We start from the raw sequence: 25441 nt of genomic DNA on the forward strand, positions 1-25441 counted from the left end.
CGACGGGAAGCCGCGGAGGTCGATTTTCCGCCGTCCTCACAGCGGGGTAAGTCGGCCGCGATACGTCGAATTCAGCTACGCTATTCGCGTAGCTGAATTTGCGTATCTTAAATCGACCCCCCCCTGTAGTGTAGATGTAGCCTAAATAGTCTTTAACCTGTTCTTTCACCACTGAGGGCTGCTCACCTCCTCCCCATACTTTGCTGCCCAGTGCAGTAGTCTGGGAGCTGATCTTGTCTGTGAAGACCTAGGCAAAAAAAATTTGAGTACTTCAGCTTTTCCCACATAATCTGTCACTAGGTTGCCTCCCCCATTCAATAAAGGTCCCACACTTTTCCCTGACCACCTTGTTGCTAACATACCTGTAGAAACCCTTCTTGTTACCCTTCACGTCCCTTGCTAGCTGCAACTCCAATTGTGTTTTGGCCTTCCTGATTACACCCTTACATGCTCGAGCAATATTTTTATACTCCTCCCTAGTCATCTGTCCAAGTTTCCACTTCTTGTATGCTTCCTTTTTGTGTTTAAGGTCACCAAAGATTTTTCTGTTAAGCCAAGCTGATCGCCTGCCATATTTGCTATTCTTTCTTCACATCGGGATGATTTGTTCCTGTGCCCTCAATAAGACTTTTTTAAAATACAGCCAGCTCTCCTGGACTCCTTTCCCCCTCATATTAGGCAGGATCCCCTGGGAGGCTATCAGTGCCCTGAGGGAGTCAGTCTGAAGTCCAGGGTCTGTATTCTGCAGCTCTCCTTCCTTCCTTCCTTCCTTCCTTCCTTCCTTCCTTCCTTCCTTTTGGCAGGATCCTGAACTCTACCATCTCATGGTCACTGCTGTGCAGGTTGCCATCCACTTCTACTTCCCCTACCAATTCTTCCCTGTTTGTGAGCAGTAGGTCAAGAGGAGCACGGCCCCTAGTTGGTTCCTCCAGCACTTGCACCAGGAAGTTGTCCCCAACACTCTCCAAAAACTTCCTGGATTGTCTGTGCACTGCTGTATTGCTCTCCCAGCAGATGTCAGGGTGTTTGAAGTCCCTTATGAGAACGAGGGCCTGTGATCTGCAAACTTCTGTTAGTTGTCCAAAAAAAAGCCTAGTCTTACCTCATCCTCCTGGTCTGGTGGTCTACAGCAGACGCCCACCACGACATCACCCTGTTCTCTTACCCTAATAGAAGGGACCTTATAGAACTACAGTTACAGACCTGGGTGAATCTAATTTCGTCTAGTTTGTGGTTGCTTGGGTACCAAAGTGAGAGGTTCCTTTTTAAATACTGAAGATTGTCTGCTCTGCATATCCTCCTATCCCTGTAACAGACTTACTTTTATAGGAAAATTTATTACATAAAAATACTTTTGAGAGAGAAATGTTGTATGCTACATTTTTCTTTTTGACATGATTTGTGTTAATGCATTGTGTGATAGTTGAGTTGCTACTGAAGTATACTTTGGTCTTTTTATAATGCACAAATCAGACCTGCTCTAAGGCTTTTAATTTGAAAACATTCACTTTTTCTGAATTTAGATTATCATCACAATGTCTATTAAGATTTCCATAATCAGTGGGTTCCCACATTCTTCTCTACCTATTTACTATCCTAATGTTGAGCAGGGATATAGGGCTCCATCCAAACTCTATCACAACTGCTGCAGGGCTATCTAATGAGAGAAATAAAAGGTACTCTTGCAGCTCCTTGAGTGAGAAACAAGTTCAGGAGACCCAAATTCTGAGCCCAGAATAGCATAGAACCATCAAACTAGCCTGTAAATCAAAGCTCTAAATCACAGCTGCCTTCATCTTCAATATGGAGACGTAGTCTAAAAATATTTAAGATCCTAGCATTTGATGTTCTGTCAGTAGTAGTAGTAATTAGCTTTTATAAAGTGCTTTTCATCTATAAATCTCAAAGCACTTTACAAAGGTAGAAAAGCCTCTTTCCCATTCTACAGATGGGAAAACTGAGGTAGAGAGAACTAAAGTCACGTGCCGAAGTTCACACAGCAAATCAGTGGCAGAGGCAGGAAAAGAATTTAGATGTCCACTATCTACTGGGTCATGTTACTCCCAGCCTGGCTTCTCAGATAGAAATGGAATATTGCATGATGGGACTTGTAGACTCTCTGGACCACACACCTCAGTATTAAAGCTGAGGGCTACTGCAATTTGGCCATTTTATGGAAATTAGGTGTAGTCTTTGAACTCCTTATGTGCCCATGGTTGTTCAAAGTTTGAGAGCTCCACATAGTGTGCATTATTATTATTAGAGATGCTTCAAAGCTATCACAGACCTGCTGTTATTTTTGATATGCTCTTCAAAGTAGATGTTTAAATACCGAATGTATTCAAAATTTACTGAAATTCCCATAGCTGCTCCATGAAGTAAACACTGATATTAAGTAACTAAAATACTAATATTAGGATCCAAATGACTTCTAGCAACTTTTGAAATTTTTACCCTATGAAACTCTTTACGTTAAAACATTGAGCCTGAAACCAAATTAGTGTGCTGCTTTTTTCGGGGGGGGGGGGGGGAAAGGGGGAGGGGCGCGTATGTCTATAGGCCATAAGAAAGAGCCTTACAGTTGGAAGGATTAGCTAACAAATTAAATCCCTTCCAAACAGCAGAAACCATACATGAAACTGTTTTTATATGTCTTGCGTCTGATGAAGTGGGCATTCACCCACGAAAGCTTATGCTCCAATACTTCTGTTAGTCTTAAAGGTGCCACAGGACCCTCTGTTGCTTTTTACAGATTCAGACTAACACGGCTACCCCTCTGATACTTGTTTTTATATGAACATCCACTAATGCAAATATGTAAATGTACCCTTTTATCTTTCAGGTTAATTTCACTAAAAGTCCTTAACAGCATTGTGTTGTTGGGCAAGTCATGCCAATATGTAAAGGAGGCAAACATGGAAGAGAAGTTGTTCAATCCTCCCCCTACTAGCACCCCAGGCAAACCACTCAGCAAACCCCAAAGCAAATTTAAATCTCCTCAAGGTAAGTTTAACTGCTTGTTCTGATGATCAGTGAAAAGGAAACTGTTTCCAGATGAAATTTAATATTCAGTCAGCTGTTCCCCTCTCTGCTGTTCAACAGTACCTTTACCACAAACTGTACCACATGATAACTATGCTTTGGTTCACATGTTAGGACTGTGAGCATACACCTAGCAGCTGGAGCACAGTTCTGTAAACAAAATAATTATTTTCCATTATTCAGTGCTTCATCCTTCACAGACGTAAATATTCTCCACTACAATAAAATTCCACCAGGGTATGGGAAAGGAGGTAGGGAAGCAAAATGAGAACTAGTACTGACTTTGTGTGCATGTCTGTGCGCATTTAGAGGAGCACCTTCTTGTAAATGCTGATATTTCACATTTGGCTTGAGCTCTGACAATATTGTCGTTTCATAAGGAATGTTCCATTGAATTCTTACAGAAATGCAGGCAAAATATGACATGCAGCAGGTACAATTACTTAAAATTGTAATGAAGATAGGAAGATTTCAGGCAGCTTTTCATTTTCTACGTGAGATGAACGTTAATTTTCCTGGTCTGAGATTTGCCTCCTTGTTTTTTGTTTTGTAGTATATAAGGTGGTTTTCTTAGTCTTCTGCAGTTTATATATAGCACCTTTAACATCAGTGTTAAAAAAACCTCTGTTACTAATAAATAATTGTAATGGTGTATTAGTTTTTTTATATCCCTCTTTGACATAATATGGGGGAAAACAGAAACCTTCACTGTTCTGATCAACAAAGTTGGAGTGTATATCATCTCTGGGAAGAATCCAGTGGAAGCCCCTGAGAATTTAACAGTGAGGCTTTATTGTGTTCTACTCTGTTTGCCAAAGACTTGAACAGCATGAAATGTAAGGTGTTTATTAGACATCATAGTGTTTCGCCAGCAATAGTAGAGTTAAGAGTCTGTCAGCATTTCAGTTATAAAACCCTATATCTCAACTGTGTCAAATCACATTGAGCTGAACTTAGTGCATACATTTATTTTAAAATGGCTTAAATCCATAACATTGGTGGTTTTGGTTATATGGTGAAAAAACTTACGTACAGTAGGTCTGGATGCTTTTTCCACGCTTTCACTAGAAAATGTTGCAGTATTACATTACTAATTTTTTCTTAAATTATAAAATATTTTAATACTTCATTTTGATGTGGGACTTAATAATTCGTGTTTTAAGGGTTGACCATTAAAACTTACCAACAGTTCTCAGTAAATACACCCTGAAGATTATTTTTAGCTGAAGCAGCAGTAAGCTTACCAGGTCAGTCCAGCAGAGAGCTTATGCCTCAAATGACAATTTTATAAGAAGCAGAGATCTATATAGTTCTGTGAATGTCACTTAAAAAATATTCTCGGCTTCTATAAAATCCTCAAAGGTGGAAGAAGCTTAATTCTTCAATGCCATCACTTCATTTTATAAATACAGTGACTCTTAACAACAATTGTTTCCCTGTAAAGCCAGATCATATGTAAGAATTTTTCTAGCTTGCCTTCACTCCTGTCTATTTATTATTATTGCAGAATTCTGCATTATTGATTAATCCCTGTGTCCCAATTATAGGCTTGAACAGCACAGCATCTATTGCTAGCAATATAATCACCGGTGTCAATGAATTCATCTAACCTACTTTCCTTCAGCCTATAGTATCAGGGTAGTTTATTTTCCTGAGAGTTTGCACCTTTCTCATAGGAATGTACACAGTTGCAATTACCCTGGGTAAAGTTTGAAACTACTCTTGAAGAATAAGCTCACTAATTAGACTGGTAATCATTTTTAAATTGAACAGTGGCTTCCTCTGGAAATTGTTCAATGGAAAGATACCTACCTACATATTGAAGCGCTACATTGAACCTTGTTATGATTGTTCTTCCCTGGTGGGTGCAGTATGTTTTACTTACACAGGACTTATTAAATTACTCCAAAGATTGGTTATTTTCCTAAAAAATATACAAATGACTGGAAGAGGTGATATGATAGAGAAGCTGCTTTATAAAGTAGTTGTCTGGAACTAGTACTGAGATGGTCTTACACATTGCTGCAATATTTCTGTTGTAAACCCCTGTTTTGATGTTTATTACTTTTGTCAGATAATGTTCTCTTGGCTGGGTCTTACAACAGCTTCTCAAACCAAGCCAGATGTTTTTCAAAAACTCCCTTAAAATATGTTGGTTATCTTGTTTCTAAGAGGAGAGAAAAAAATAACTTGTCGCCCTTTGGGATGGGGAAAATCATGCATTTTCAGCTGTTTCAAAATTTATATTTTAATACAGCATAGAAATGTGTTAAGTGTTCATACATAACTGCCTTTTTAAAATTGTATTAATAAACCCAATGTTTAGTTCTATGGAACAAAAAGAAGGAATCCTGACAAATCAGGCGGTTCATAGTTACTTAGGGATCCAATGCTATAAAAATACACACATTAATTATTTTACCGTATCTGAACCTTCTCCATGGGATAAAACTTAGGGCATCCAGCTTTCCTATGCAGATAGTTAGGGATACAATCCTGTCACTGGTAACATAGGTAGATTCTTTCACAGAAATCAGATCTGTTACTACTGTTGATTGGGATCATTTCAACTGGCTTCAGATGGGATGGATGGAGAAAACAAACGTATTACACAAACCATCAAAAACAGGCAAGTAAACCAGAAACATACCATATGGCTTTCTGTAACATGCCACAATGATCATGACCTTTATCTGCTTGTTTTATTGCATCCCATTGTTCTTTAATATTGGATGACATATGGTATATTCCTGGCTTTCCTGGACTTCTTTATTTTGCTGGATTTGTATCATAACATTAATGGAAATTCATACACAATATTTTATTGCATTAGTAAGCATTCTAGGTTCCTAATGGCAGTGGTAACAAAAAGTGAAGTGGTTTGACAGGATATTCAGAAGTATCTGGTTTCCAAAACTGGTTCATTTATTTTGTACTACTTTTATTGTTCGCATGGCTAACTTTCTCAGCCCTCAGTGCAGCTTTGATGATGGACAGATCTGTCAATTTCAGATTCATTGATGTGCTTATACAATTAACACATTTTTTTTAAATTCTGATTTTCTGCTCTTCCAACAGGATTTCCCACAGACGAAAGTTTCTCTGCATCAGTTACCAATCAGCCTGTACATCAGAAGGAAAATCCTACGTCTTTACTTGTGACAAGCAACTCTGATCAATTCCTGACGACTCCTGATGGAGAAGATAAAGATATAAGCCAAGACAATTCAGAATTAAAACACAGATCTTCAAAGAAAGATTTGTTGGAGATAGACAGGTTTACTATTTGTGGAAACAGAATTGACTAAGTTTTCTGAATAGATGTGCTTAGGATACTGAGCTATTGGGACAGCAAATGCTACCAGAATGGACAGTTGCCAAAAAAGGCACTTAAATATTTATTTAAAAACTTAAATTATTAATGGCAAACAGATATTAATTTTTACAAGTAACTAGGCTTGGTAGCTGGTCAGATCAAGTAACAGAAATCTTTAACTTGGCTCTTTGGAAAATATAATGGATTGTGAGAGTCTCTTGTCTATTTGGCAGAGCTACAGTATCGCTGTCTTGGAAATAGACTGAAAAAATCAAAATCCTGTTTTGCTTTTTGAAACCATGCTTCCAGAACATATCATTTTTCATCAAGGTCTCTCCAGTATAAGGATATACCTGGAAATATGTGACAACTTTAATAGGAAGCTCATCTTTCCAGTCTCATGTTTTCATAAACAGCTGCAGATTTCAAAACTTGTACTTATCAGCGAACACATAAAAAAGCACTGGTAGATTAAACAGTAAGTCAAGGTAATTATTCTTGTCACCAGAAAAATCTTTGAAGATGTATCAGAACTAATCAGAATAAAATACTACAGTATCTTAAATGAAAGACCTACTGCATAGTATTTTATCTAAAATCTAAACCAGCGAGGGAAATGGATCACAAATACAAAGAAATACAGTGAAGGTTCCGCACAACTGGGCAAACTCAGCTTCATCATTATTCTGTTCAATTACAATGTGTTCTGCAAGGCAAACTATATACATTTATAAATGCTATATGAAAGGCTTTTTTAAAAAAAAGCTGAGGCTTGTTTTTTGCAATGGGAAGCATTTTGTTACAAAGTGACAATTCTTTATATTGAGAAAAGGTAGTGTGAACTGCAGCCAGCAACACCAGTGTTGCATTAATTCCAGATAATTCCAATGCAATGGAAGAAATAATTACTCACTACATTTTGGTTTAAACAAGTTGATAAAAATGGCATCTATATATTAACTTAGCTGGAAAAATTACCCATAGAATAATTATACAGAAAATCAGAAGTGTCCATTTTAATTGATGGATTTTAAGCAAACTTAAGTAGCTATGAATAGTTTTGTTATGAAACGCTTGGTTTTATGAAGTATAATGCATCTTAATTTCTGGTGTGTGTGGCAAGGTTGGGGGAATTGATGAAAGGCATGTTGAATCCCTCAAGAATGAACTGCATTTCAGCTCAGTAACTAGGCTAGAGAAGTGAATCAAAAGACAATCTTTCATCCAGTGATGAATCCTACATTTGCTGTTAAAATGTAACATTAACCTCTATTTTCTCTCTCAAAACCTTTCAAAAGATTTAAGTTGATGTCTGCTAAATTATTTCCCTTGGAATTTTATTTTGGTTTTTTGATATGATACAGATATTTCAGTGATGAACAAACCACAGGATTTTTTTTATTAACTAATTTGTAATCTATTGGAGTTGAAAAGCCAAAGTTTAATGTTTGATTTATGAATAGGAAATGTGGAAGAATACATGCTAATTCCTAAAATCTGCAGAGTTGTATTAATATGACAGAACAGAGAAATGTACAGAAGTAATGTTATGAAACAGATCAGAATGTGAAGTTGTCATGAAAAATGGCTTTACCATACAAGTCAACATCATCTGCTCTAAAGGGAGCCTCTTGCTGCCCCTTCTCCTCCCCCACCAACAGCAGCTGCAGTAGTGTCCAGAATCAATTGAAATGGCTGGGGTGAGGGGGAGAGGAGAGTCTAAAATGCTTTTATTATGGGTGTATTTTATGCTCCTTGAGAAATTTACACATTCAAATTCAATTCAGATCGTCTGCGAATTTTTCAGTTATTTAACAGTTGCTAAAGGAAGCTTGGAATGATTTTCATCTGTTAAATGACATTCTGTACCAATTTTATAAGTGCATCTTGTGTGAAACTCAATAAAATTCAATTTCGTAATCTTTGTTTAAAAAAGGAAAAGAATGGACTGGATTTCTTTGCAACAGTTGTCAATTTTGAATACTGCAGTGTGACTTCTGCATATTCTGGTTTCATGATGAAGAACTTATTTTTTACAAGCATAGGACAAGCAGCCTACTTTAGACCTGGTTTTAATACTGGTTTTGTTCTTGTGTATTCATCACTATGTCAAACCCACAGGAAGTACTAATGTCAGCCTACTGTTAATCTGAATGCTAATTGTTTAGAGACAGAATCAAATTGAAATCCAGTCCATTTTTTTTAAAGTAGGCTTTTTTTGTTTCAATTGCCCGTATATCATCCTGTTAATTTTTGTGGTTTTACATTCCATGTTCCTATTCTTAGTGTCTTTCCTCCCTTACTGTAAGAAAGACCTGCACAAACAAGGGGAACTGACTGTACAAAGTATTGTCAAATGCAAAAGTGAAAAAAAAAAAAGCCCAACTCTTCGTGATAGAAAAGTTAGTTGCAGTAATAGCAGGTTTTTAAAAAAAAAACTTCCTATAGAAATGTTATTTGTAAATATGTGACCATTTAAAATGCAACCTATTCTGTGAACACACTTTGCAGGTGACTTGTAGCAACTACATAGTTAGGGTTGTGTCTAACAGGGCTTAAAATGGGATATACATTCCTTTTTTTCCTCTAAAATATCACACAGGGTTAGTTTGTATGATATCTGGATTATTTATGTACTTCATACAAACCATACATACTTGATTTCTCTTCAGAATGTTAATAGGAAGTCTTTGAAATAGGGCGCTTGCTGGAATTTTTCCTTGTCATCCTAGTTTGTACTGAACACTGTCTGTCCACATAAAACTTTTTCGAGAGGTGTGCTAACTAGAACTGATGCAAATGCAAATCTGATTGATGAGAACTAGACAATCCAAACCTGACTGACTGGGGTAGGCCGCCAACTCGCTTTCAGTAACTACCCATTTATGTCAGATTTTAGCCTACAACAGGATTGCTGCATTTCTACTACCACACAGGTTTGGCTTTCCCACTCCCTTTCAAGCATTAAAAAAACCTAGGAAACTAATAAACAGAAAACTTCATTGCAAAGCACTTAAGGTTGCTACGCACAATATACCTGACAAATCTCCCCACAAAAGCAAAGAAATGAGAAGTAAATATTAATGCCTACCTATCCAGACCCTCTATTCCTCCACCTGCAGGCACATATCACTACTACTATACACTACAGACCATGTCCTGCAAATTTCACAGCTCCCTAGAACTGCCAGCCTTCCATCACCTCTCTAACTGCCCTTCTACTCAGAATCCTTTATTAGATTACCCTCTCCAAACATGATAGACTACTGCACCAAACTTCATTAGTGTTGGGGAATATATAATGTGGTAAAGTAGCATGTACAGAAGAATGAAAAGGAGGCAGTTAAAGTTGCAATGTGTGATCTGTGGCCCTCACTTGGTTTTAAGGTCACTTTAATTCTGAATGTGTGTGTCCACACTGGGGTTTAATGCAGTTTAACTAATCTGATTTAAATTCACAGTTTTCATTAATTCACAGTAATTTTCCTGAGTGTCTCCAGGTAGATAAGCCTGTCTGCATTGCAGCTGGGAGCCTGCCTCCCAGCTTGGTAGACAAACTTGCACTAGCGGGACTCGAGCTGCATGTTAAAAATAGCAGTATGGATGTGTGGCTTAGGCTTTGCAAGCCCACCTGACACTGTAGGCGCCTCCTACAGTTTCTTATTTGCTATTTTTTCCCCCTCTGCATTGTCCCCTCTTCATCCTTTCTCTTCCTAGTCTGTCTGCTCCTGGTGCTTTTCCTAGAGTTGGTGAGGAGGAGCATGTTTCTGATGAATGGACTTAGACAAGCAGGGGAAAGTCAAATGTGCTATAGGTTGTAGTTTGGCCAACCTGTTTTACAGGGTAGATATGCAGTTGGGGAGGGAGAAGTGACGAGTCTTTATAACTAACTAGCAAATATTTTCCCTCGATGGTCTTTAATCGAGTTCTGAACCACAGCACAGTATGGGGTTATGTTACTACTGAACGATCAGCCAATCAGTTGTTTAAATGGACACTGACTGCTCCATTTTGCCACAAGTTGTGTTCTTGTAATTTGTACTGTACCAAGCGGTTTACTGGAGGTAGGCTTGTTACCTGGCGCAATGCAGCATCTGTCATTGCATGACTTGTGAGAAGGAATAAATAAGATTATTTAAATAGAATAATATTTACAAAATGATTACAAAGCACTCATAGGTGCCTTATATTTAATCTCTCTCCCGCCTAGATTTGTAAGGGGGGGGGGGGGGGAGGTCAAAATGCTGTTTGTGCATTTCTAAGATGTAGTCACTTGCCACTCAAGGAACTTCATATAACTCAAGTGATGGGCAGGAAATTATGTAGAGCCACGGGTAAGTTTATAAAATGAGGTTCCTGTATCTCCTTCCTAACTTGCATACAGTTCAACAGTTTCAGCAGATGTATAAAACTGAATTGCCTAAATGTGACTACCAAATATGCATGTCATGTTATGGCCATTTCTTTATTCATGCAGGAGCACGTTTGTCAGATACTTAACATAATCGATCAGTATGTGCAAATCTGATGTATTAAAAAGCGCTCCTTAGTTCCCGTGAAGCTTTATTACAAAGGAAAATGAAGGAAGAAGTAGATAACCATGTAAAAATAGTAACTGAGAGAATATATAGCAAAAATAAAGATCAGAAATGAGCGAGAACTTGTAAAACAATATACTCAAATTATAAATATACCTTACTCAGGACTGATCCGGTAGCAAGTTTTTATTTAGCTAAATGATATCTTTAGATGTGATTTCAAATTTTAATTTTAATTAGGCTGGCACCTCTAAATGGGTCTCATTTTCAACTGCCCTAGGAAAAAGAGGAAAGATGTTTTAATAGGTAGCCCCCTTTTATGTATTTTATTAGAAATAAGTAAAATGTTAGAGGTTTAACTTTTTAGCTCATGTTTTACAAACTAATACCTGTGGATTTTGAGAGAGAAATGAAAAGGTAATAGTTTGGCTTCAGCAATAGTAAAATCAGACTTTTGGGGGGGAGGGGTGTTACAAAAGGCTACAGTGTGAATGACAAAGTTAACTGGAGCCAATGATAGTGAAAGGAGCTATTAGAAGATGCTTCCCTAGGCTTCAGTCCAGCAAAACAGTAAGTCATGCATGATTTAAGCATGTGAGAAGTCAATGACTTCAGTGGGACTACTCACTCAGTTACAAACATGCTTAAGTGCTTTGATGCATCAGAGTAATACAAAGGTGTGTTTGAGAAAGGGTTGTTGATCAGAGGGCAATTGTAAGCGCACAAACTTTTTGTTGGACTGTTTGAATATCTGGTATTATAGGCACCAAATTGGGATGTAAGGTACATTGGTTCCCATTGCACCAGGCTCTCTTAAATTGTTAGTTCCCTGGCTGCACACTTTGATTCTTTGAACATTTAGTCTGCACCTTGAAGGAAAGAGCACTACATCCTTTGTAACCTTAGTATAGTTACAGTCTACCATCTTTCCTCTGTATAACCCCAGAGGTGATTTGCTGAAGTCAGGGGAAGCACAGTTGCAAATACCAGCCAGGCCCAGCTATGCATTGTGCATCCCATTTATGTGGATTTCATTCTCTTTGCTTACAAATTTCAGTCATCCTGTCTTGTTTTATTTCAGATCATTGAGAAATGAATGAATAAATGGGCATGTGGAATCCATGTATCCCAAAAAGAATTGAAACCAGATTGCCCCCGCTGTCTTTAAGCTAAAATGAATTGCCAAATGAATTTTAAAAGCACACATAGAAAACTGATAGTGTGCACACAAGATGCATTTTGTTGGTCTTTAACTACCAAACTGTTTCCATAGGAATATTTTATTAAGCTATGAAAGGTTATGCAGTCTTTCAAACATTCATCAGACCAAGCAGAATTTCCCCTCAAGGCAAAGTGGGTTTTATAATCATGAGTGTTCTGTTAATTTATTTGTCAATCATAATTTAGGGTTTATGTATTGTGTAAATTTCTCATCTTTAGTGGTTTGATTTTAAGAAGTTTCCTTTACTGTAAATATCTATATATTTTTTCAATTACAGTTTTAATAAAGCAACTTGTTTTTTGTCATGCCAGTCAATCCCGTCTTAATGAAGTAAGTACTCACTTTATTATGGCAAACTTCAAATGCTAATTCACAGCTGTTCAGTCTTATAAATAGGAACTTTGAATTTATTTGTTTTTGGTGGGAGGGGAGGACACAAGTGAAACAAATAGACTTTATTCATAACTGCTCATGTCCTATGTAAAAGTTATACAACTGAAATTGTTCTGCCACATCAATGTTACTAAAATTGAGTGCAAAAGAGGGACATATTTCTGCCTTACAAATCAGGACACACTCTAATTTAAGTGAGCAAACTAGTCTCAAGCACACTTTTAATCAGCTGATGAAATCCTGGCTTTGTGTTGGAATTGACTTCTTCCGAGATATTCAATGGAGGGATCTTTCCTTCTCATAATGTCCTTTTAAATAGCTACTGTTTGCATATTAGAGGGCTCGACTGTGTTCATTCTATTGACTTCAAGAAACAAATTACCTTATATGACTTCTAAGCAGCCATCTGAAATTTATTTTCACTAGAAGGGCCTTAACTGACTTATTAATTTACGCAGCTAGACCATCTCTCATAGTTATGAAATCTAAAAGGTACCTCTGCATATTAGGAGGCGTTGCATGAACATGATTCATGGGAGGGTGAAGTTAAGCAGTTTGTCACAGGTGAATGGTGTGGAGATTTCCTAATGAAGCTAAAGAGTTCTTTTCCATTTGTCTCTTATCTCTAGCATAGCAACAAATTTATCCACCTTGTAAATTTGAGCTTGTTAATTCTTTGTTCCTTGGTAGCACGTTGTGTTTTCCCCATCACAAACAACAGAACCTGCAACGAGAGAGGATCTAAAATTGAGCTGCTTGAATATGGAAGCGGAAACTGAAGATCGTTAAACTTGTTCCAGATCTAGTGATGGATCTATAGGTAAATCTAAAAATGGTAGGGGCCGGGGGGGGGGGGGGGGGGGGGCAATATTGGGCCCATTTTCATTTTTGTAACAATGTGAAAGAAATCAATTTCCAAGTTATTCGGTCTTTCGTTTCACACCTCAAACAATCCATCAACCTGATGCCCACTAGATAATCTCTGTCATTCAGTAACACTTTAGATGGTGGTAATGTTGCTACTGACTTTGAAAGGTATGTCTACACTGCATTTTAAAACGTGCCACTGCGAGTCTCAGAGCCCGAGTCTACACACTCAGGCTCTCAGGGCTCATACTAACGCCCTAAAAAGAGCAGTGTAGGCATTGTGGCTCAGGCTGGAGCTTGGGCTCTGAAGCCCACCTCCCTCCCCTGCCTTCAGAGCCAAATGTCAATGCAGCTGTTTTTAGTGCTGTAGCATGAGCCAGAGTCTGTAGGGTTGGGCTCTGAGACCACCTGTTGGGGGGGTTTAAAATGCAGTGTAAACATACCTAATAAGGCCAGGATTCCACCCCTAGTTCGTTGTATTCCTCTCCATACAAGGGAAAGCACTGATAAATAATTCCCAGTACTCTGCTAACCTGATCACCAAGGGCAGTTTTATCTGTGGTGGTCTGTTCACCTAAGCCCATGAGATACTGAGCACCAAAGGAAGTTGAAGACGCATCTTAGGCCTCAGTCCTGCAAGCTATCCTGCATAGGCAGGATTCCATGCATAGACTCATAGACTTAGTCTGCAGGATTGACTCCTTAGATGGTGAATTCTGTTAGGGATGATGATGTAAAGCACCAAGCAAACATTGTGAAATAGAAAATTAATCCTCCTATGTTTGTATAGGCAAACATACTTCGTAGTAGTAGCTTATTCAATATTAATCACAAGCCTTAAATCTGCATATGCTATGATCAGCACATTTTTATACAACAAACAAGTTCTTGTCCAAATACCTCAGACCAGCTGTGCTGGGATCATATGGCAGGACCTGGGATGGGAATGTGTATCTTGGATCAAAGGATGCTACTAAACAAAGTTTCTTTTTTAAAATGGAGCTATTTTGTTGCTCAGGGAAGACAGACACTACGCAACTTCATACAACTCAAGCCCTAATCCTGCCCCAGTTCTGCTCTTCTACAGCCATTGGCTCTCCTGCAGTAGGAGCTAAAATACCAGTTTGAAAAGTGTCCTCCCTACAAGTGCTCAAAGTTTATTCCATCCAGTCAGGGTGATGGTGAACTTCCTGCCCTCGGATTACGCTTGGCCCCACTGAAGCAGGCTGAGTGTGTAATGACTGGATCCCGTGAGATGCTGAGTGTCCCCAGGCCCATGGACCTTCAACAGGAGTTGAGGTGGCTCAGCACAACATCGTAGCTGCAGTTAGGTCGTGTTACTGAACTGCTTGCTCATCCCCAGAAGTGGGACCTTCAGCTCAGTGGGAAGAGGGAAATATTAGGCACTTTATACTGCTCTTCCCAAACTGCTTACTGCATCTGTAAACTCATATGCAAAAATCAGACCAGGCAGTTCGTTATAGCTGGTTGCCAGGCACTAGAGCTGACCAGTACAAAACAGATTTTCTCACCTCTAAGCAGTGGGACCTCACATCCAGATTAGTTAATATCTTCCACCTTTCTGAACATCCAAAACCAGCAGCTGTAATGAGACAACGAGTCTTGCACTGGAACTTAATCTTGTATTAGTAGCTGATGCTGAAAACATTGTAAAAACAAAGGACCTGACAACTACAACTAGGCTGATCCAACAACCATCTTCTGAGCTGTCCTTAGGCTCCAGATTCAGCAGAATGGTTCATGAGGGAGAATTTGTGTTGGCAATACAGCTTAAGCCACATGGCAGCGGCAGAACTAGCATGACATTCTGTGCTTGTCTGTCATGTGTCTGGTACCGCAAATCTGTTGTGCCTGCCTACACCAGGGTTGCATTTGGATCTACTGCCTGGGCTGCACATGGGAGATGACAGAAAATTCTTAAATAGATGAAGCCTTGGATTTTCACACTGGCCCGGCTTTTCCCTAAAGCAAAGGCTGAAACCATGGAGTATTTCTAGTAGGCAATTTCGTACAGTAGGTATCTATGTCCAGCTGCACCTGCCCGTGTCTGGCCCTGGTCCAGCAAAGCACTTAAGCATGTGCATAACTGAGTCCAGGAGTAATCCCGTTCCTATTCCCACTACATGCAACTGATTGCTTTGGGGGATTGTGGGTCTGCTGTTGAAAATGGTTAAGTGTGCAACATGAGTTTGACCTTTTGCTCTGTGCCTTTTTATTGTATTTATTCCATTTGTTTCATTCATCTGACAAACTATCTAATGGTCATAAGCGCCTATTACAATTCCAATGCCCTTTCACTGTAATCAATGAGCGTTTTGTTTCTTCCTTCCAATATTTTTAAACACAACAGATGAACTGAACCTTTAGTAGTCAAACCAAATCGCAACTCCCAGCATGAAGGAGAAAAAATGCCACACTTCCAATAGAGGGAAATACTGACTGGTCACTTTAAATAACATTATGCGCTCTGTGCTGTTCTTATTTTGAACAGTACAGTACTTGGATGGCTTGTAGAAGCAGCCACTATGCCATCTTTTTAACTCTAGGTATTTTAGTTAACTCATTCAAATATTCTAAGAAAGGTAGCCAGATTTCAAGTCGGTCTCCTTCTTGCTGTCATTTGATATGTGAGTTTTTCCATGACTAATATCCTCCTCATCCAGGCCATATTCTCTGGGTCTTCTGTTGATACCAAAATGAGCATTACTTTACACATCTTGTTTGTAAAGGAGGATTTTCACACAGGAACGAAACTGCACGAGGAAAAGAAATGAGCACAAAATTGTTCTGAGGCAATCCAGAAAATTGCTGGCTAAGTTACTAATACTGATTTGTGTTTTAGTGAGGTTTTTCCTCCTCAAAACCTAACTGTTCTAGCTTGGTTTTGCCATAAAGACATTTACTCTGTTTCTGGTAACCTGTCGCCATGAATATTTTTGGGCTGTCGAATAGTCACCAGTACGGTTTCAATCCTGGATCAGCTAAGAGGAGGCCTGAAAGGCATGTGGAAAATGTTATCTTGTATTTCGGCTCTAAGGACATTATTTTAATGTCTTCCCCAATCTCTCAAATATTGTATAGGGTAATTTCATCATATATAAAACCACCAGTAAATTTCCGGGAATAGAGTGCTTCCTTAAGCAGGCTGGAGCTTGAGAAAACTGGGCCGTTTATCTGGCTCTTAGGAGACAATAAGGATTTAATTATGCCCAGGACAGTAATACTAATATAATTATCTCCCCCAAAAAGTTTGATTTATAGACAAAAATAAACTGAGCTTGATAGCTCCAGAAAAGAAAATATCACTGATATGAAAATGAGTCCATGCAAATGTACAACTTCATACACTGAACATAGCAATACATGTAGCCTGACTAAAGACACGCATTTCAAGAGAGAGAAAGACAGAGAGAGGCTATATTGTTTAATCTGGTGGAAGCAATATGTAATAGGAAACCAGTTTTGTTTTTTCATTCTGGGCGCACACATATGGACTAGATTTTGTGTCACTTGTCTCCTTTTAAACAATGGGCTATATTGTCTGTCCACTGAAGTCAATGGAGTTATGCCAGCAACAAACTCAGCCCAATATGTTGCTAAATGCCTTCATACGAGTATCGGACAGCAGTATTGCAGTGTGTGACACTGATTCTTTACCAACATTGCTTTAGGAAAGATACCCCCTGATTCTCATTTGAAGAGCGGAGGATAGCAGGAGTGTGTGCAATACATAATCTGGAAAGGAGAAACTGGTCCTAATATAGTCATCCCCTCTGAACTAGTCAGCATCTTTTTGTTTGCCTTTTTCCCCTCACCCCACAAGAAGATCTAAAATTAATTCCATAAAATACATAGGAAAAGCCCATGCAGGGTCTAGGAAACTCCATGCAGTTCTAGTAAAGGAGTTTTCTCATCACTGTTCAATGAGGAGGTAGGTTTTACTCCCTTTCCCTGGTGGAATGGGTATGGGGTTACGTCCCATTAGCTAGGGAACATCCCAAGATCTGCAGACAGCCAACTGCCTCTACACAGGTGACCCATCACACCCCACTGTGGAAGTGCTGCTCCTTCAGGAGCTGTGATGCTATGGGCTTCCTCACCCCCACAGTTGAACAACAGCACCTACACACCAGATCGAATGGAAGTTAGTGCTGCTGGTGGCGGCAGCAATTTCCTGTGACTCTGAGGCCTGTTGGTGCCAACTGGCAGAGGGCTCACTCTTCTTTACAAGCAACTTCTGTCCGAGACCTGACAATCTCAAAACACCTAATACACTGCTTTCATGGTATTTATTCCATAATGGATAGCATGTGAGGTCTCTACTGACAGCTAGTAACTTATTGATAGTCATAATCATGTATATGGATAATATATAAGGAACAAAGTGACTATATTGAAAATTATGCCCTTATGGTCTTGGAGAGAAAGCAAGTCACTGGGGGAAAATAGGTCTCGGTGATGGCCCATTCAAGTGGGAGGAAACTTTCACCCTTTCCTGGCTAGGGGATTATATAACGTATTGCTCAATTGTCTACCTTTGCACCAACCCAGAAAAGTCAATGGAAAACCAGCAAGGATAAACTATAAACATCAAAACCCCTCGGAAAGAAAAGGAATGCTATGACAGCAAGGGGAACACCCTGGCTGGAAATGAAGGCTGATTCAGTATATCACAGGGTGGAGAAAGACACTCTAGATCTATTAACTAAGGAACATTGAGTGTGGGGGAGCTTCCTGAAGGACAGAGACATAGCTCCTTGGGGGCCAGCACATGCAGCAAAAGACAACTTTGGGGTGAGACTCATCTTTACTGGATAGGAAGGTAACAAGTGTAGGCCCTAGTTTGTGTTTTATTATTTTGTTTTGGATGTAATCATTTGTTTCCATTGCTCACCCTTGTTTCTCTTTGAATCTCTCGTCTTTCTTAATGTCCTTTTGTTTTACTACAATTGACCCCCCAGTGCTGTGTGTGATACAGGAGCAGTGGGCTAAAGTAAACTGGTAAACTCACTCTTCCTTTGGGAATGGAGGAGCTGGGATTTCTGTGGGTATCCACTAATCAGGGGCTGAATACCACGGGGCGGCACTTTGAATGGACTCGGGGGGTGAGGTACATCTATTGTCAACTGGCAGCGTGTATAGCCCAGAGAATAATGCTTGAGTGACTGAGAGGCTAGTTGTTGTATTGGAGACCTAACACCTAGTTCCCACCGGCAAGACTTGCTCACTCTGAAGCTAGGTGGCAACAAGGTGGCTTCTCTCATCCATGGATCCATGCAGACCCCTGAGATGGTGTGTACCTGTGAGTAGGCTATCTTGTGATTGAGTGCATACTGAGCAGCTAAGGATCCTCACTCACTCCCAGGCTCTGTTCTGCCTCTTCGCTGATTTTCACCAGGTTTGGTGTCCCTCAGCTCATGGATATGAAGGTGAGACATGGCCCCAAATAAACTGGGACTAATTCTAAATGTAGATTGAGCATAGAGTGGCGAACAGAAAATGGCCTCACTCAAAATTCTTTTTGTAACTATAAATAATGAACCTTTGTATCCCAGCACAAAAGTTTCCTATTCACTTGCCCTCATGTTGTAATAAATAAACGGTCCAGTTACATCCAGAGATTCATTTTAGAGAATGTTCTATCATGTCTCATGCCAATGACTGAGAGCCCAGCTTGTTTCCTGTGATAATGATGCTGTTTGATGACAGACAAAGAAAGAAGCTAGTCTCAAATATTCCACTGATTTCTTCTTGAATGGGATAGATTTGTGACATGGAGTGTGGGAAACTTGTATACAAAAATATGAACTATTGAAGAACTGTTCTGCTCCAAATCCCATTGTAAAACCAAACAGCTTAGGGGGGTTTCAAGATTTTCCTACACGTAAGCAAATCTTTAACCCTTGCACCACTGGAGCTTTCTAGACGACCTGACTAATGAATATATAGAACATACAGCGCATAGGTAACATCCCCAGCTTCCAAAGAATTTAGATAGAACAGTCTGGTAGACAACAGCAGCCGTTCTCTTTGGGTAAGTATCTTCAAAAGAGTGTCAAATCTTGGCTCATTGTTCACTCTCATTTTGTGATCACCACAATGAAGCCTGTAAAGACGCAGGACTGGTCTGCGCTGGTATGACACAGAGGGTCAAGGTCAGATCTCAGTTACCCTGTTGCAATCCTGTTTACATCAGTAGGCTTGCACTAGTGTGACAGCAGAATTTGGCCCTTTGTCCCTAAGCTATCTCATCCTTGTCTATTTGCTAGTGTGGAATTCTTTCCAGCTCCCCATGACTTGTGTTGCTAACGGTGCAGATGTTAACAGGCTTGCCTCAGTTTGCTTCTCTGTGCACAAGCACGATGGCTGAGGTCAATGGGAATGAACACAGCTCATCTTTGTTTCTTGGCTGCTGACTGAAGCGCAACTTGAGGAACGCATTGTCACAGAGGGACCAGCTCTATAGGTGTGTCCAAAGAAACACTGATTGAAGAAAATCTGGCTCTTAAGTATTTGTGTGGGTATTTTTTAAACATCAGATTAATTCCACTTCTAAAACGTATGGATGTAGAAATGAATCACTTTCCACTTAGCCTGGGTTTACATGTGCTAACAACTGGCTGAACAATGTGGTAATTGGTTTTAGCTTAGCTCAGCCACAATCCTACCTGGCTGAATTCTTCTACAGCCCAGTCATTGAGGGAAGACACCTGAATTTGCTCTTCTGTCAGGGTATAGGATGCTTTCATTCCATCCCTGCCAAACAGTGGGTGAGATCTGTTAGTCATGTCACATCACACTGTTGGTAAATATATAGTTTTGGGGTGAGGTAAGGAGTTAAGTGAAAACAGTATTTAAACAAAAATAATTCCCTAGTGATGATTTTGGGAAAGCAAGATTAGAAAATGGACAAATGTGTCCCTTAAGATATGACTGTCTGCAATAGGAAGATAAGGGTTCTGAGGCTTTAAAGGCACAGATATGTGAAATGGAAGCAGCAGGTGTAGGCTACATTAAAGGTTCCCAACTATTTTGGGCAACTGTGCCAGTTTATAGATTCTCTCTCAGCTGTAGGGTCAGTGTCTGACATCTCCCATTTAGATGCATTTCCTAACCAGAATGGCACTGTTTGTAGTCTGGGCCAGATTTTTAAGGGTATTTAGGTGGCTAATTCTGAACTATTTCAATGGGAGGTAGACACCTAAAAACCTTTGACAGCCTCTGTAATACAGAGTGCCAGATTTTTAGTTTCCCTTTAAGATCATAACAGACATAAATGTAACTTAATGGTTTTGCTATGATACCCTTAGGCCTTATCTATAGATAACTCAGATCTTTCATTTTATGGGACCTGGAGCATACGATTAAAATGCAATACAGGCTCCACTCACAATCTTACCATCTTGATGGGAAATCCTAGATGGTGATGCTGTGAAGGAGAAAAGAAAGCTATAAACTTTGCTTGATATACTTTTTCCCTTGCTGTTCTATGCATTTCAATTTCCAGCTAGGGGTCAAATATATGGATGTTTTGTTCTTAACAGGAAATGGAAATGAGATACTTCAGGCAACAACTATGAAACCACGGTAGATCATTCATAGACAAGCAGGAAATGGAATCATTCCTTTGCTCCAACAGCCTTACTGAACTTAGCCATTAAAATGAGACACAAAAGAATGTGGTTATGAATTGTTCTACTTTGGGTTCCTGTCCCCCTGATTACTAAGTCTCATTAAGAAAAGCAAGACTGCACCCCTGTCAATATGGCCTAGTAAGAGAGACGTAAGGCCAACTGCTTTTTTACCCTTCTCTCCCTGGCTCTTCTTTTAAAGTAACCCCAATACGGATTTCCAGAGTAAAATATTTCACAAGAACCTCTTACTTTTAAATGGCTTGAGACAATTCTTCAAGTCTAGCTGATTCCTCCTAAGTAAAACACATTCAATTACCCTTGCCTGTGATAAGGTGGGTGAGGTGAAATCTTTTATTGGACCAGCTCCCCTTGGTGAGAGACCAGCTTTTGAGCTACACAGAGCTCATCTTCAGATATTTTTCAAGAGCTCTGTGTAAGGCCAGGTCTGCACTACAAACTTATAGCAGTATAACTATGTTGCTTAGGAGTGTGAAAAATCCACATCTCCAAGCAACGCATTTATACCGACCTACTCCTGGTGTAGATAGCGCTGTGTGGCTGGGAGGGCTTCTCCCCTCAACTTAGCTACTGCCTCTCCTGGAGGTGATTAACTACATTGACAGAAGAAGTTCTCCTGTTGGCGTAGAAGCGTCTTCACTTAAGCACTACAGCAGTGTGCTGATGCAGTGTTTTAAGTGTAGATCTGCCCTAAGCTCAAAAGCTTGTCTCTCACCAACAGAACTCGGTCCAATAAAAGATATTATCTCACCCACCTTTTCTCTCTGATATCCTGGGGCAACACAGCTACAACAACAATGCAATGCCACAGTGTTTGGGATGTAAGTTGAAAGCACCAATATCGTTTGCACTTCAATACAGTAAAGATCCCTTTAATCTGAACTAATTAATTAGGCAATATACCATATTTCCTTCCAGGCAATTCCCCAAGCAAACCATTGGCACTAATTAAAAGCCTGCATGTCTGTCCATAACTGATATTCATAGTATGCAATAAAATGTGTGCATCAAAATCTATAATTGCTGTCACTTAAGTCACAATCATTTCTGCACTTTGATACATGAAATACAATCCATGCATTGAAACAATACCATGCATTCATCATAGCACCTTTCAGCCAGCAATCTCAAAGCAATTTAGAAACCTCAATTAAGCTGCACAAGACCCCTTTCTTCCACAGCAGAGTATATATTACTATTTCCATGTAACAGATTGATCTACTGAAGCACAGAGAATCTAACTCACTTGCCCAAAAATCACTCAGTAGATCAGTCCCATAGTAGGGGAATAAGACCAACACGACTGCATTATCAGTTTCTGCTTCTTCCTGAGAGGCCACACGCTCCCTTGGTGTTTCTGGTTCGGCACAGAGGAATAACTAACTTTGATTCATGTGTTTACCATGTTTGTGCTGGATTTTGAATATTTTGTGGCTGTTTTGTGTGTGTTTAGGGGCATGTACAAGTGCATTTGGAGACCAGTAGTTTTGGTGCACACATTGATATTATTACCAGTGTCTCTAATCCCAAGACTTCAAAAATCGTGAGTCAGCCCCTCCAAAAATATAGCATGAGACCGAGTTAAAAATCATGACATTTTAAAAAAGATAAACACAATCCAAAGTGTATCTGTCTTCTGATGTTTAAGTCTTTAGGTTGCACATCTTCATGCTTTCTTCTGCAACTATGAAAGCTAGAAACTTTTATTTTTAAATGAAAACAAAGATTCTCATGTAATCAAAGGACTCCAGGAGCTGGGTCCTTAAACAACAACAATATGAGCACTTGTAAAACTATGTGACCAAAAAAGTCAATTCCCCCCCCCCCCCGCCATACCACCACCTCATGGGGTGAAATTCACTATAGCACAGGGGGCCCTGGTAAGAGTTTATCCATATAAAATACTATATAATTGCAAACGTTAATTGAGACTAGTCATGATACTATACCTGAAGAGCTCCTGGTTCCCAGCCCAGTAGCCAGTATACTACTGCATGTTGCCTCTAGGACAGACATGTGCTTTCATTTCAGGTTCACAATTTAATAGTGCGAATGTTTGAGCAAGCGTGTCTTTTCCATTTTACAAAGAATGTGGACTGTGGAATAGATTTTTTTCATTAAAATTTGTCTAAACTTTTCACATGTGAAAAATATTCCCAAAATGCTGCAGTACTGGGCCTTTTTCAAAAATCTGGCAACTCTTTTGCCCAGTTGTATTATAATGAAATAATTTTACATGTACCCAAGTGACTTGATCTGTTTTCCTTTTTATTTAAAAAAATCCTTTTTTCTTTCTAAATTGATGCTAAGCTCAGGAAGCCTCTGATCACAGCCACAGCACTGGCAAGGAATTCAGAAAAAAACAAAACTTGTCATTCCATCCCCAAACACCAGATGTCAGTGCAAAAGCTATGAGCAAAGCAGCAATTCGAATGCAAAATGGCAGAAAGCAACCAAACAGCTTCTTCTCACATCAGCTTCTTCTGTCCTCTGGCATTTTCAATTATTCTACCCATCCCTATGAACTCAGAGGTTTTATGCCAACCTCTGATACCTTCCTTGATATTGTCACTAGTAGGCCCGTTTCAAGTTTTAAATCAAACATGTGCTGGGTCATCATCTGAGACTGCCATAACACGGAATATATGGCAGAATGAGCTTGAGAGATACAATTCTCCCCCAAGGAGTTCAGTCACAAATTAAAGTGCACTTTTTTAACAAGTGTCATCAGCATGGAAGCATGTCCTCTGGAATGGTGGCTGAAGCATGAAGGGGCCTGTAAATGTTTAGCACATCTGGCACGTAAATACTTTGCAACACCGGCTGCAAAAGTGCCATGCAAATGCCTATTCTCATACTCAGGTGACATTGTAAATAAGAAGTTGGCAGCATTATCTCCCGTAAATGTAAACAAACTTGTTTGTCTTAGCGATTGGCCGAAAAAGAAATAGGACTTAGTGGACTTATAGGCTCTAAAGTTTTACATTGTTTTGGTTTAGAGTGCAGTTATGTAAAAAAAATCTATATTTGTAAGTTGTACTTTCACGATGAAGAGATCGCACTACAGAACTTGCATTAGGTGAATTGAAAAATACTATCTTTTTCTTTTTAGAGTGCAAATATTTGTAATAAAAAATAATATAAAGTGAGCACTGTACACTTTGTATTCTGTGTTGTAATTGAAATCCATATATTTGAAAATGTAGAAAAAATCCAAAAATATTTATAATACATTTCAATTTATTTGTTATTTTTTAACAATGTAATTAAAACTGTGATTAACTACGATTAATTGCTGTAATCAAGTTAATTTGTTTTGAGTTAATTGAGATTAATTGACAACCCTAACTAGAAGCAAAAGGAAGACCCAGGACAGGGTAGGCCCATTACTCAATTGGGACAAAAACAATAACAGAAAATGTGGAAGTGGCAGAAGTGCTAAATGACTTTTTTGTTGCAGTTTTCACCAAGAAGGTTGGTGCTGGTTGGACAGCTAACATAGCAAATGCCAGTGAAAATGAGAGGCTAAAATAGGGAAAGAACAAGTTAAAAATTACTTAGACAAGTTAGATGTTTCAAGTCACCAGGGCCTGATGAAATGCATCCTAGAGCACTCAAGGAGCTGACTGAGGAGATATCTGAGCCATTAGCGATTATCTTTGAAAAGTCATGGAAGTTTGGAGCGATTCCAGAGGACTGGAAAAAGGCAAATATAGTGCCCAACTATAAAAAGGGAAATAAGGACAACCCGCAGAATTACAGACCAGTCAGCTTAACTTCCGTACCCAGAAAGATAATGGCGCAAATAATTAAGCAATCAAGTTGCAAATACCTAGAAGATAATAAAGTGTTAAGTGACAGCATGGATTTGTCAAGAACAAATCATGTCAAACCAACCTGATAGCTTTCTTTGACAGGGTAACAAGCCTTGTGGATCGGGGGAAGTGGTAGATGTGATATATCTTGACTTCAGTAATACTTTTGATACTGTCTTGTATGACCTTCTCATAAACAAACTAGGGAGATGCAACCTAGATGGAGCTACTACAAGGTGGGTGCATAACTGGTTGGAAAACTGTTCCCAGAGAGTAGTTATCCGTGGTTCACAGCCAAGCTGGGAGGGCATAACAAGTGGGGTCCCACAGGGATCAGTTCTGGGTCCGGTTCTGTTCAATATCTTAATCAATGATTTAGATAATGACGTAAAGAGTACACTTATAAAGTTTGCAGACGATACTACTGTGGGAGGTATTGCAAGTGCTTTGGAGGATAGAATTAAACTTCAAAATGATCTGGACAAATTGGAGAAATGGTGGAAGGAAATAGGATGAAATTCAATAAAGACAAATGCAAAGTACTCCACTTAGCAAGGAACAATCAGTTGCACACA

At 39.3% G+C, this 25441-nt stretch overlaps 1 protein-coding gene across 1 annotated transcript in view; it reads left to right on the forward strand.

Annotated features, from left to right (window-relative positions):
• TAPT1 (transmembrane anterior posterior transformation 1) overlaps positions 1 to 9751 on the forward strand; it is a 92183-nt gene extending 82432 nt beyond the window's left edge. Inside the window, exons 13-14 of the mRNA XM_065404999.1 lie at positions 2843 to 3003; positions 6121 to 9751. Of these exons, the coding sequence (XP_065261071.1) occupies positions 2843 to 3003; positions 6121 to 6350 (391 nt within the window). The 3' untranslated portion in view covers positions 6351 to 9751. The remainder of the gene's footprint in view (positions 1 to 2842; positions 3004 to 6120) is intronic.
• The last annotated feature ends 15690 nt before the right edge of the window (positions 9752 to 25441 follow it).

Source organism: Emys orbicularis, chromosome 5 (assembly GCF_028017835.1).
Source record: "Emys orbicularis isolate rEmyOrb1 chromosome 5, rEmyOrb1.hap1, whole genome shotgun sequence".
Taxonomy (NCBI): domain Eukaryota; kingdom Metazoa; phylum Chordata; order Testudines; family Emydidae; genus Emys; species Emys orbicularis.